Source organism: Coregonus clupeaformis, unplaced genomic scaffold (assembly GCF_020615455.1).
Source record: "Coregonus clupeaformis isolate EN_2021a unplaced genomic scaffold, ASM2061545v1 scaf0637, whole genome shotgun sequence".
Taxonomy (NCBI): domain Eukaryota; kingdom Metazoa; phylum Chordata; class Actinopteri; order Salmoniformes; family Salmonidae; genus Coregonus; species Coregonus clupeaformis.
Genome location: NW_025534092.1, coordinates 197,501 through 211,419, shown reverse-complemented (window position 1 = coordinate 211,419; position 13,919 = coordinate 197,501). Strand labels below are relative to the sequence as shown.

General features: G+C 45.4%; 1 protein-coding gene across 1 annotated transcript in view; it reads right to left on the bottom strand.

Annotated features, from left to right (window-relative positions):
- Positions 1 to 13,919, bottom strand: part of LOC121537277 (CUB and sushi domain-containing protein 2-like) — a gene marked incomplete at its 3' end in the record, with an annotated part of 265,202 nt that overhangs the window by 69,988 nt on the left and 181,295 nt on the right. The window contains exon 23 of the mRNA XM_045216200.1: positions 9,842 to 9,968. Coding sequence (XP_045072135.1) covers positions 9,842 to 9,968 — 127 coding nt within the window. The remainder of the gene's footprint in view (positions 1 to 9,841; positions 9,969 to 13,919) is intronic.

Below are 13,919 nucleotides of genomic sequence, written 5' to 3'. Positions count from 1 at the left end.
AGGAGGAGAGAGGTGAGAGAAGAGAGGAGGAGAGGAGGAGAGGAGGTGAGAAGAGAAGAGAGGAGGAGAGGAGGAGAGGAGGAGAGGAGGAGAGAAGAGAGGAGGAGAGGAGGAGAGGAGGAGAGGAGGAGAGGAGGTGAGGAGGTGAGAAGAGAGTAGGAGAGGAGGTAAGAAGAGAGGAAGAGAGGAGGAGAGGAGGAGAGGAGGAGAGGAGGAGAGGAGGTGAGAAGAGAGGAGGAGAGGAGGAGAGGAGGAGAGGAGGTGAGAGGAGAGGAGGTGAGGAGGTGAGAAGAGAGGAGGAGAGGAGGGGAGGAGGAGAGGAGGAGAGGAGGTGAGAAGAGAGGAGGAGAGGAGGAGAGGAGGTGAGGAGGTGAGGTTGGAAGATGGAAGGAATGAGGCTGACACCATGATTCAACATACTGTATGTATTTTCCCAGTCAACACAACCTAACAATTCACTTTTATAGTCCCAGTCTAGAAAACCTAACCAGAAACGAAAGACAATACTCTCAGCATTCTTCAGTAGCAGACCAGTGTTGGTTAGGAGATATACAGTGCCTTGCAAAAGTATTCACCCCCCCCCCTTGGCATTTTTTTCCTCCTATTTTGTTGCATTACAACCTGTAATTTAAATGGATTTTTGTTTGGATGTCATGTAATGGACATACACAAAATAGTCCAAATTGGTGAAGTGAAATTAAAAACTAAAATAAACAAAAAAATAAATTACGGAAAAGTAGTGCGTGCAAATGTATTCACCCCCTTTGCTATGAAGCCCCTAAATAAGATCTGGTGCAAACAATTACCTTCAGAAGTCACATAATTAGTTAAATAAAGTCCACCTGTGTGCAATCTAATTGTCACATGATCTGTCAGATGATCTCAGTATGTATACACCTGTTCTGAAAGGCCCCAGAGTCTGCAACACCACCAAGCGGCACCATGAAGACCAAGGAGCTCTCCAAACAGGTCAGGGACAAAGTTGTTGAGAAGTACAGATCAGGGTTGGGTTGAACATCCCACGGAGCACCATTAAATCCATTCCCCAAAAAAATTGAAAGAATATGGCACCACAACAAACCTGCCAATAGAGGGCCGCCCACCAAAACTCACGGACCAGGCAAGGAGGGCATTAATCAGAGAGGCAACAAAGAGACCAAAGATAACCCTGAATGAGCTGCAAAGCTCCACAGCGGAGATTGGAGTATCTGTCCATAGGACCACTTTAAGCTGTACACTCCACAGAGCTGGGCTTTACGGAAGAGTGGCCAGAAAAAAAAGCCATTGCTTAAAGAGAAAAATAAGCAAACGTGTTTGGTGTTCACCAAAAGGCATGTGGGAGACTCCCCAAACATATGGAAGAAGGTACTCTGGTCAGATAAGACTAAAATTGAGCTTTTTGGCCATCAAGAAAAACGCTATGTCTGGCGCAAACCCAACACCTCTCATCACCCCGAGAACACCATCCCCACAGTGAAGCATGGTGGTGGCAGCATCATGCTGTGGGGATGGTTTTCATTGGCAGGGACTGGGAAACTGGTCAGAATTGAAGGAATGATGGATGGCGCTAAATACAGGGAAATTATTGAGGGAAACCTATTTCAGTCTTCCAGAGATTTGAGACTGGGACGGAGGTTCACCTTCCAGCAGGACAATTAATCCAAGCATATAGCTAAAGCAACAGTCGAGTCGTTTAAGGGGAAACATTTAAATGTCTTGGAATGGCCTAGTCAAAGCCTAGACCTCAATCCAATTGAGAATCTGTGGTATGACTTAAAGATTGCTGTACACCAGCGGAACCCATCCAACTTGAAGGAGCTGGAGCAGTTTTGCCTTGAAGAATGGGAAAAGATCCCAGTGGCTAGATGTGCCAAGCTTATAGAGACATACCCCAAGAGACTTACAGCTGTAATTGCTGCAAAAGGTGGCTCTACAAAGTATTCCCTTTGGGGGTGAATAGTTATGCACGCTTACGTTTTCTGTTTTTTTGTTTGTTTCACAATAAAAAATATTTTGCATCTTCAAAGTGGTAGGCATGTTGTGAAAATCAAATGATACAAACCCCCAAACATTTTTAATTCCAGGTTGTAAGGCAGCAAAATAGGAAAAATGCCAAGGGGGGTGAATACTTTCGTAAACCACTGTATGAAACATAGAGAGGAGCTGGATCAGATAATATCAAGGAGATGGATCAGATAATACAGTGGGGAAAAAAAGTATTTAGTCAGCCACTAATTGTGCAAGTTCTCCCACTTAAAAATATGAGAGAGGCCTGTAATTTTCATCATATGTACACGTCAACTATGACAGACAAATTGAAAAAGAAAAATCCAGAAAACCACATTGTAGGATTTTTTATGAATTTATTTGCAAATTATGGTGGAAAATAAGTATTTGGTCACCTACAAACAAGCAAGATTTCTGGCTCTCACAGACCTGTAACTTCTTCTTTAAGAGGCTCCTCTGTCCTCCACTCGTTACCTGTATTAATGGCACCTGTTTGAACTTGTTATCAGTATAAAAGACACCTGTCCACAACCTCAAACAGTCACACTCCAAACTCCACTATGGCCAAGACCAAAGAGCTGTCAAAGGACACCAGAAACAAAATTGTAGACTTGCACCAGGCTGGGAAGACTGAATATGCAATAGGTAAGCAGCTTGGTTTGAAGAAATCAACTGTGGGAGCAATTATTAGGAAATGGAAGACATACAAGACCACTGATAATCTCCCTCGATCTGGGGCTCCACGCAAGATCTCACCCCGTGGGGTCAAAATGATCACAAGAACGGTGAGCAAAAATCCCAGAACCACACGGGGGGACCTAGTGAATGACCTGCAGAGAGCTGGGACCAAAGTAACAAAGCCTACCATCAGTAACACACTACGCCGCCAGGGACTCAAATCCTGCAGTGCAAGACGTGTCCCCCTGCTTAAGCCAGTACATGTCCAGGCCCATCTGAAGTTTGCTAGAGTGCATTTGGATGATCCAGAAGAGGATTGGGAGAATGTCATATGGTCAGATGAAACCAAAATAGAACTTTTTGTAAAAACTCAACTCGTCGTGTTTGGAGGACAAAGAATGCTGAGTTGCATCCAAAGAACACCATACCTACTGTGAAGCATGGGGGGTGGAAACATCATGCTTTGGGGCTGTTTTTCTGCAAAGGGACCAGGACGACTGATCCATGTAAAGGAAAGAATGAATGGGGCCATGTATCGTGAGATTTTGAGTGAAAACCTCCTTCCATCAGCAAGGGCATTGAAGATGAAACGTGGCTGGGTCTTTCAGCATGACAATGATCCCAAACACACCGCCCAGGCAATGAAGGAGTGGCTTCGTAAGAAGTATTTCAATGTCCTGGAGTGGCCTAGCCAGTCTCCAGATCTCAACCCCATAGAAAATCTTTGGAGGGAGTTGAAAGTCCGTGTTGCCCAGCGACAGCCCCAAAACATCACTGCTCTAGAGGAGATCTGGAAGGAGGAATGGGCCAGAATACCAGCAACAGTGTGTGAAAACCTTGTGAAGACTTACAGAAAACGTTTGACCTTTGTCATTGCCAACAAAGGGTATATAACAAAGTATTGAGAAACTTTTGTTATTGACCAAATACTTATTTTCCACCATAATTTGCAAATAAATTCATTAAAAATCCTACAATGTGATTTTCTGGATTTTTTTCCCTAATTTTGTCTGTCATAGTTGACGTGTACATATGATGAAAATTACAGGCCTCTCTCATCTTTTTAAGTGGGAGAACTTGCATAATTGGTGGCTGACTAAATACTTTTTTCCCCCACTGTATCAAGGAGCTGGATCAGATAATATCAAGGAGCTGGATCAGATAATATCAAGGAGCTGGATCAGATAATATCAAGGAGATGGGACAGATAATATCAAGGAGCTGGGACAGATAATATCAAGGAGCTGGATCAGATAATATCAAGGAGATGGATCAGATAATATCAAGGAGCTGGATCAGATAATATCAAGGAGCTGGATCAGATAATATCAAGGAGCTGGATCAGATAATATCAAGGAGATGGGACAGATAATATCAAGGAGCTGGGAAAGATAATATCAAGGAGCTGGATCAGATAATATCAAGGAGATGGATCAGATAATATCAAGGAGCTGGATCAGATAATATCAAGGAGCTGGATCAGATAATATCAAGGAGATGGGACAGATAATATCAAGGAGCTGGGACAGATAATATCAAGGAGCCGGATCAGATAATATCAAGGAGTTGGATCAGATAATATCAAGGAGTTGGGACAGATAATATCAAGGAGCTGGGACAGATAATATCAAGGAGCTGGGACAGATAATATCAAGGAGATGGATCAGATAATATCAAGGAGCTGGATCAGATAATATCAAGGAGCTGGATCAGATAATATCAAGGAGTTGGATCAGATAATATCAAGGAGTTGGGACAGATAATATCAAGGAGCTGGATCAGATAATATCAAGGAGATGGATCAGATAATATCAAGGAGCTGGGACAGATAATATCAAGGAGCTGGGACAGATAATATCAAGGAGATGGATCAGATAATATCAAGGAGCTGGGACAGATAATATCAAGGAGCTGGATCTAATTGGTAACACAATGGGTGTATAAACTGGTGCTTAGAATGGCACAGTAACGTTTTTGATACTTCAAAGTTGGCAGTCATACAAGGCACAGCTTTTCACCTTGTTCCCTTCATGTGAACGTAACATTTAGGCTGCACCTCAACTCCAGGTTGGTTGAGGTCATTGTCAAAGTTAGCAGGCACCAAGGTCCTGCAGGTGGTAATGTCACCACTTCCTCCGAAGCTGCCTCCCCTCCTTGTATGGGCAGGTTTCGGCGTTCGTCGTCACCGGCCTTCTAGCCACTGCCGCTCCATATCTCATCATTCCATTTGTCTTGTCTTGTCAATTACACACACCTGGTTCATATTCCCCTCATTAGTATGTGTTTAAATGTTCCCTCTGTCCACCCTTGTCCTTGTGGGTGATTGTTCTTTGTGAGGATTAGTAGCTCGGTTGAGCTCAGTATTTTGTATTGCCGGGGTATTTTCCCTGTGTGCATGTTTGTTCAAGTGCGCCTGTTTTGCGCACTGGACTGGTTAAGCTGGATTACGGAATAAACTGTATACTGTGATTTACCCTCCTGCGCCTGACTCCTTCAAATCACGCATCACAGGTAGGTTGGCAGCAAATGTAATGTACGCAGACTGTGCCATGAAATGACAGGGAGTCATTACAGGGAACAACACGTTATTGGTAATCCCTTTAGTGAATGAAATGCACCGGCAATGGAAGCCTTACCACTTTCACCGGACTACCACACACATACCAATGGCTAACACACATCACCATGGCTTACAGATGTAGGATCTTAATTTGATTACACTTTTCTTGCTGAGAATTTTCCTGCACAGCAGGAAATGCAAACTTGCAGTGTATTTGAGTTTAAAAAGGCTTTGAAATTTCCAATTTGAAATTTCAGAATTGGTTTGCCCTAAAGAAAAATGTATCAACCCCTACAAATAGTCCATTATTTATCATCCACATAATAATTCACAATTCCTTTTACTGCAGGATTATTTTCCTACTGTAGCAAACTGGCTCAAATTAATCAGTTCAGTGAATTAGTAAAGATTCTCTGTCCAATTTTTTTCATGCGTGTCTCTCCCTCGCTTGTTGCTAAACCCAGAGGGAGGAGGAGGAGGAGGAGGAAGGTACAGTATGTAAACATTACTAAAGTGACCAGTGTTCAATGACTCTATGTATCACCGAGGATCTAAACTTAACCTTGCGTAAAACCCTAGATGCAGTCACATCGCTAAAAACAAAAAACATTTGTCACAAGAAATTAGCTCCCTGGTATACAGAAAATACCCGAGCCCTGAAGCAGGCTTCCAGAAAATTGGAACGGAAATGGCGCTCCACCAAATTTTTGATAGTGTCGCAAAGCTAACTAAAAAGCAGCATTCACCAAGTGAGGATGGCCTTCACTTCAGCAGTGATGAAATCATGAACTTATTTGAAGAAAAGATAATGATCATTAGAAAGCAAAATTAACGGACTTCTCTTTGAATATGCATATTTCTTCAAAACTCCAGAGTCTGCACAGAACTGCCAGGACCTCGGACCAATGGAGACACTCAAGTTTTTAAAATCCTGTATCTCTCGACACATTCACGAAAATAGTCATGGCCTCTAAACCTTCCAGCTCCCTACTGGACCCTATTCCAACTAAACTACTGAAAGAGCTACTTGACCCTCCTACAGTATGTTGAACGTGATGAATGTCTCGCTATCCTTTCGGATGTGAACCAAACTCACTAAAATTGGCAGTAATAAAGCCTCTCCTAAAAAAGCCAAACCTTGACCCCAATATTTTTTTTTTTACTACTGGCCCATATCAAACCTCCCATTCCTCTCAAAAATGTAAGACAAAAAGCTGTTGTGCAGCAACTCACTGCCTTCCTGAAGACAAATAATGTATACAAAACCCTCCGGTCTGGTTATAGACCCCATCATAGCACTGAGACCGCACTCATGAAGGTGGTACATTACCTTTTAATGGCGTCAGACCAAGGCTCTGAGTCTGTCCTCGTGCTCCTCGTCGGCCTTTGTTTTGACACCATCGATCACCACATTCTTTTGGAGAGATTGGAAACCCTAATTGGTCTACGCGGAGAAGTTATTGTCTGGTTTAGATCTTATCTGTCTGGAAAGATATCTGTTTTTCTCTGTGGATGATTTGTCCTCTGACAAATCAATGGTAAGTTGCGGTGTTCCTCAAGGTGCCGTTTTAGGACCACTATTGTTTTCACTATGTATTCTACCTCTCGGTGATGTCATTCGGAAACAGAATGTCACCTTTCACTGCTATGCGGACGACACACAACTGTACATTTTGATGAAACATGGTGAAGCCCCAAAATTGCCTACTCTGGAAGCCTGTGTCTCAGACACAAGGAAGTGGATGGCATATTAGTTTTTTACTTTTAAAGTCGGACAAAACAGAGATGCTAGTTCTAGGTCCCAAGAAACAAAGATATCTGCTATTTGTTCTGACAATTAATATCGATGGTTGTACAGTCACAGATAAAACTGTGAAGGACCTTGGCGTTACTCTAGACCCTGATCTCTCCTTTGACGAACGAACATATCAAAAATATTTCAGGAGCAGCTTTTTTCCATCTTCATAACATTGCAAAAAATCTGAAACGTTTTGTCCAGAATCTTGACTAGAAACAACATTTTTTATCATACTCCAGTATATACTCCAGTACTAGGCTTCCTGTTAAGGCTAGGGCTGATTTCAAGGTTTTACTGCTAACCTACAAAGCATTACATGGACTTGCTCTTGCATAGCTCTCCGATTTGGCCTCCTTATTGTCCCTAGAATTTCTAAGCAAACAACTGGAGGCAGGGCTTTCTCCTATGGAGCTACATTTTTATGGAAGGGGCTGCCGATCCATGTGAGAGACGCAGACTCGGTCTCGACCTTTAAGTCTTTACTGAAGACTCATCTCTTCAGTAGGTCCTCTGATTGAGTGTAGTCTGGCCCAGAGGTGCGAAGGTGAATGGCAAGAAACTGGATTGACGAACCATACTTTCTGTCTCTGCCTGGCCGGCTCCCCTCTCTCAACTGGGATTCTCTGCCTCTGACCCTATTACGGGGGCTGAGTCACTGGCTTACTAGTGCTCTCCCATGCCGTCCCTAGGAGGGGTGCATCATGTCATGCCAGGCTTTTTTCACTATACTCGACTTGAGTGGGTTGAGTCACTGACGTGATCTTCCTGTCCGGTTTTGCACCCCCTTGGGCTCATGCGGTCCTCATGTGGTCCTCTGTAGCTCAATTGGTAGAGCATGGTGCTTGTAACGCCAGGGTAGTGGGTTCGATCCCCGGGACCACCCATACGTAAAAATGTATGCACACATGACTGTAAGTCGCTTTGGATAAAAGCATCTGCTAAATGGCATATTATTTATTTATTTATTATATTATGCGGTGGGGGAGATCTTTGTGGGCTATACTCAGCCTTGTCTCAGGGTAGTAGGTTGGTGGTCTGTTGATATCCCTCTGGTGGTGTGGGGGCTGTGCTTTGGCAAAGTGGGTGGGGTTATATCCTGCCTGGTTGGCCCTGCCCGGGGATATTGTCAGACGGGGCCTCAGTGTCCCCCGACTCCACCTGTCTCAGTCTCCAGTAGCTATGTTGCAATAGTCTATGTACCGGGGGGCTAAGATCAGTCTCTCGTATCTGGTGTAATTCTCCTGTCTTATCAGGTGTCCTGTGTGATATTAAGTATGCTCTCCAATGCTCAAGAAGGAAAGGAGGGAGGGAGTTATGAAACAAGAACAGAGAAATCAGGTTTGCACATTATAGGCATGTTGAAGACAAAGGGAGAAAAAGAGATTTGGGTTTTGCGTTTGGATGGTCAAAGTAGACGTGTGCTACATGCTAGGGTAACTGGTTCTTTCAGCTAATCAACCTCTGCTTTTCCTCTCTTTCTCTCTCTCTCTCTCTCTCTCTCTCTCTCTCTCTCTCGCTCTCTCTCTCTCTCGCTCTCTCTCCCTCTCTCTCTCTCTCTCTCTATCTGTCTCTCTCTCTCTCTCTCTCTCTCTCTCTCTCTCGCTCTCTCTCTCTCTCTTCCAATCTCTGTCTTCCCTTCTATCTCTCGTTATTTCTCAATAACCTAATTAGAGCTTTGAGGAAACCATGAAAGATAGCCTCTCTTCTTATTGCTAATATTCAGGTCCTTTGTAATATAATATCAAACTCCTTTCACATTAAGCTCCTGACAGCCTTCATAATGAGGGGGATTGTTATGGCAGGGATTGTGTGATTGTGAATCACACGCTAAGCTGAGGGATCAGTTGGTCTACAGATCCAGATGTGAATCACACTAGGCTGAGTGACCAGTTGGTCTACAAATCCAGATGTGACTCACACTAGGCTGAGGGATCAGTTAGTCTACAGATCCAGATGTGAATCACACTAGGCTGAGTGACCAGTCAGTCTACAGATCCAGATGTGAATCACACTCTAGGCTGAGTGACCAGTTAGTCTACAGATCCAGATGGGAATCACACTCTAGGCTGAGAGACCAGTTGGTCTACAGATCAAATTAACACACATTCACAGACACACACACACACACACACCGGACCTTCTTATCTTATAGCTCAATGACGGCAGACTAAATATTAAGCTAAAAATAAAGGTCCAAAATTGGCCTGAGACCTGCTCGAGAAGGACGAGAGGAACGGAGTGAGGGCATGAGAGAAGGAGAGAGTGTGGTGAGGGGGTGAGAGAATGAGAGAGAGGGGTGAGATGTGTGGTGAGGTGTCTGATAAACAGCCCAATTAAAATGACTGACCAATTACAGGCCCTCTCTGCAGCGGACAGATTTCACACCAAACGAGCGCCCATTACCGAGGACGCCTGCCCACTCATTAACTAACAACACCAGAGGAGGAGGGAGGTCATGCACTCAGACGCACACAGACAGACGCACACACACAGACAGACGCACACACACACACAAACAAACAGAAACACACACAAGCAGAAACACACACAAATACACACACATCACTGCTTTGTGAAGCCCAATACTCCAAAGAGATATCCTTCATCCACCACTGAATCAACAACACTAACAAACAGTACACAGGAGGAGTAGGAGGAGTAGGAGGAGGAGGAGGAGGAGGAGGAGGATAACTGAGTTAATGAACTGACCACATGGAGGAGGAGGAGGAGGAGGAGGAGGAGGAGGAGGAGGAGGAGGAGGAGGAGGAGAAGGAGGGGAACTGAGTTAAGGTACTGACCTGATGGTGCTTCCCGGGGCAGCTTCGATGCTCCAGACACAGTGCAGGTTATGTTCATATGGAGCAGGGTAACCTGGAGACAATATACGACCTGTAGGCTCATCCTTGATTGTCCCCCCACACTCCGCTACAGAGAGAGAGAGAGAGAGAGAGAGAGAGAGAGAGAGAGAGAGAGAGAGAGAGAGAGAGAGAGAGAGAGAGAGAGAGAGAGAGAGAGAGAGAGAGAGAGAGAGAGAGAGAGAGAGAGAGAGAGAGAGAGAGAGAGAGAGAGAGAGAGAAATAAGTTAGGTTAGTGATATTATGTTATTATAATACCGTAAGTTCAAGTGCTACTTTTAAGTTAAAAGCTTCCTTTAAGCCTTAATGAAATAGACAAAAAATGAATGTTATTGTGTGATTCATCATTTGTTTCTCCTCCATCTCATGTTATAAATGAAGAGGGACAGTGAAGTGACGGACAGGTGAATGCATATTCAATAGGATGTGTACAACCCTAAATCCGTAAACATGGGCACCCTCATAGATATCATCCTGACTAATTTACCCTCTAAATACACCTCCGCTGTCTTCAACCAGGATCTCAGCGATCACTGCCTTATTGCCTGCGTCCGTAACGGGTCTGCGGTCAAATGACCACCCCTCATCACTGTCAAACGCTCCCTAAAACACTTTAGCGAGCAGGCCTTCCTAATGGACCTGGCCAGGTATCCTGGATGGATATCGATCTCATTCCGTCAGTAGAGGATGCCTGGTTGTTCTTTAAATGTGCTTTCCTCTCAATCTTAAATAAGTATGCCCCATTCAAAAAATTCAGAACTAAGAACAGATATAGCCCCTGGTTCTCCTCAGACTTGACTGCCCTTGACCAGCACAAAAACATCCTGTGGCGTACTGCATTAGCATCGAATAGCCCCCGCTTCTCAGGAAAGTCAGGAACCAGAATCAGTTAGGAAAGCAAAGGCTAGCTTTTTCAAACAGAAATGTGCATCCTGTAGCACTAACTCCAAAAGGTTTTGGGACACTGTAAAGTCCATGGAGAATAAGAGCACCTCCTCCCAGCTACCCATTGCACTGAGGCTAGGAAACACTATCACCACCGATAAATCTACAATAATCGAGAATTTCAACAAGCATTTTGCTACGGCTGGCCATGTTTTCCACCTGGCTACCACTACCCCGGCCACCAGCTTTGCACCCTCTGCTGCAACTTGCCCATGCCCCCTCCCCCCCGCTTCTCCTTCACACAAATTCAGACAGCTGATGTTCTGAAAGAGCTGCAAAATCTGGACCCCTACAAATCAGCTGGGCTAGACAATCTGGACCCTTTCTTTCTAAAAATAGCCGCCGAAATTTTCGCAACCCCTATTACTAGCCTGTTCAACCTCTCTTTCGTAACGTCTGAGATCCCCAGAGATTGGAAAGCTGCTGCGGTCATCCCCCTCTTCAAAGGGGGTGACACTCTAGATCCAAACTGTTACAGACCTATATCCATCCTGCCCTGCCTTTCGAAAGTGTTTGAAAGCCAAGTTAAAAAACAGATCACCAACCATTTCGAATCCCACCGTACCTTCTCCGCTATGCTATCCGGTTTCCGAGCTGGTCATGGGTGCACCTCAGCCACGCTCAAGGTCCTAAATGATATTATAACCGCGATCGATAATAGACAGTACTGTGCAGCCGTCTTCATCGACCTGGCCAAGGCTTTCGACTCTGTCAACCACCGCATTCTTGTTGGCAGACTAAATAGCCTTGGTTTCTCAAATGACTGCCTCGCCTGGTTCACCAACTACTTCTCAGATAGTTCAATGTGTCAAATCGGAGGGCCTGCTGTCTGGATCTATGGCCGTCTCTATGGGGGTGCCACAGGGTTCAATTCTTGGGCCGACTCTATTCTCCATGTATATCAATGATGTCGCTCTTGCTGCTGGTGACTCTCAGATTCACCTCTACGCAGACGACACCATTTTGTATACATCTGGCCCTTCATTGGACATTGTGTTAACAAACCTCCAAACGAGCATCAATGCCATACAACACTCCTTCCGTAGCCTCCAACTGCTCTTAAACACTAGTGAAACTAAATGCATGCTCTTCAATCGAATGCTAGTGGCACCCGCCCACCCGACTAGAATCACTACTCTCGACGGGTCTGACCTAGAGTATGTGGACAACTACAAATACCTAGGTGTCTGGTTAGACTGTAATCTCCCCTTCCAGACTCACATTAAGCATCTCCAATCCAAAGTTAAATCTAGAATCGGCTTCCTATTTCACAACAAAGCCTCCTTCACTCATGCTGCCAAACATGCCCTCGTAAAACTGACTATCCTACCGATCCTTGACTTCGGAGATGTCATTTACAAAATAGCCTCCAACACTCTACTCAGCAAATTGGATGTAGTCTATCACAGTGCCATCCGTTTTGTCACCAAAGCCCCATAAACTACCCACCATTGTGACCTGTACACTCATGTTGGCTGGTCCTCACTACATATTCGTCGCCAAACCCACTGGCTCCAGGCCATCTATAAATCACTGCTAGGCAAATCCCGGCCTTATCTTAGCTCATTGGTCACCATAGCAACACCCACCCGTAGTATGCGCTCCAGCAGGTATATCTCACTGGTCATTCCCAATGCCAACACCTCCTTTGGCCGCCATTCCTTCCAGTTCTCTGCTGCCAATGACTGGAACGAACTGCAAAAATCTCTGAAGCTGGAGACTCTTATCTCCCTCACTAACTTTAAGCGTCAGTTGTCAGAGCGGCTTACCGATCACTGCACCTGTACACAGCCCATCTGATATTAGCCCACCCAACTACCTCATCCCCATATTGTTATTGATTTTGCTCATTTGCACCCCAGTATCTCTATTTGCACATCATCTCTTGCACATCTCTCTTTCCAGTGTTAATACTAAATTGTAATTATTTTGCACTATGGCCTATTTATTGCCTTACCTCCATAACTTGCTACATTTGCAAGCACTGTTTATATATATTTTCTGTTGTATTATTGACTTTATGTTTTGTTTTACCCAATATGTAACTCTGTGTTGTTGTTTTTATCGCACTGCTTTGCTTTATCTTGGCCAGGTCGCAGTTGTAAATGAGAACTTGTTCTCAACTGCCTTACCTGGTTAAATAAAGGTGAAATAAAAAATAAGAAATAACAAAAATTGTTTTGGCTGATTTCATGGGTTACAGATGAAGAACAACCTGGTAGTGAGAGGAGGTCCAGTCGCGGGTATTGGGAGGAAGTCCTGTCGCGGGTAGTGGGATGAAGTCCTGTCGCGGGTAGTGGGATGAAGTCCTGTCGCGGGTAGTGGGATGAAGTCCTGTCGCGGGTAGTGGGAGGAAGTCCCGTCGCGGGTAGTGGGATGAAGTCCTGTCGCGGGTAGTGGGATGAAGTCCTGTCGCGGGTAGTGGGATGAAGTCCTGTCGCGGGTAGTGGGATGAAGTCCTGTCGCGGGTATTGGGATGAAGTCCCGTCGCGGGTAGTGGGATGAAGTCCTGTCGCGGGTATTGGGATGAAGTCCCGTCGCGGGTAGTGGGATGAAGTCCTGTCGCGGGTAGTGGGATGAAGTCCTGTCGCGGGTATTGGGAGGAAGTCCCGTCGCGGGTAGTGGGATGAAGTCCTGTCGCGGGTAGTGGGAGGAAGTCCCGTCGCGGGTAGTGAGATGAAGTCCTGTCGCGGGTATTGGGATGAAGTCCCGTCGCAGGTAGTGGGAGGAAGTCCCGTCGCGGGTAGTGGGATGAAGTCCTGTCGCGGGTATTGGGATGAAGTCCCGTCGCGGGTAGTGGGATGAAGTCCTGTCGCGGGTATTGGGATGAAGTCCCGTCGCGGGTATTGGGATGAAGTCCCGTCGCGGGTAGTGGGAGGAAGTCCCGTCGCGGGTAGTGGGATGAAGTCCTGTCGCGGGTATTGGGATGAAGTCCCGTCGCGGGTAGTGGGATGAAGTCCTGTCGCGGGTATTGGGATGAAGTCCCATCGCAGGTAGTGGGATGAAGTCCTGTCGCGGGTATTGGGATGAAGTCCCGTCGCGGGTAGTGGGATGAAGTCCTGTCGCGGGTATTGGG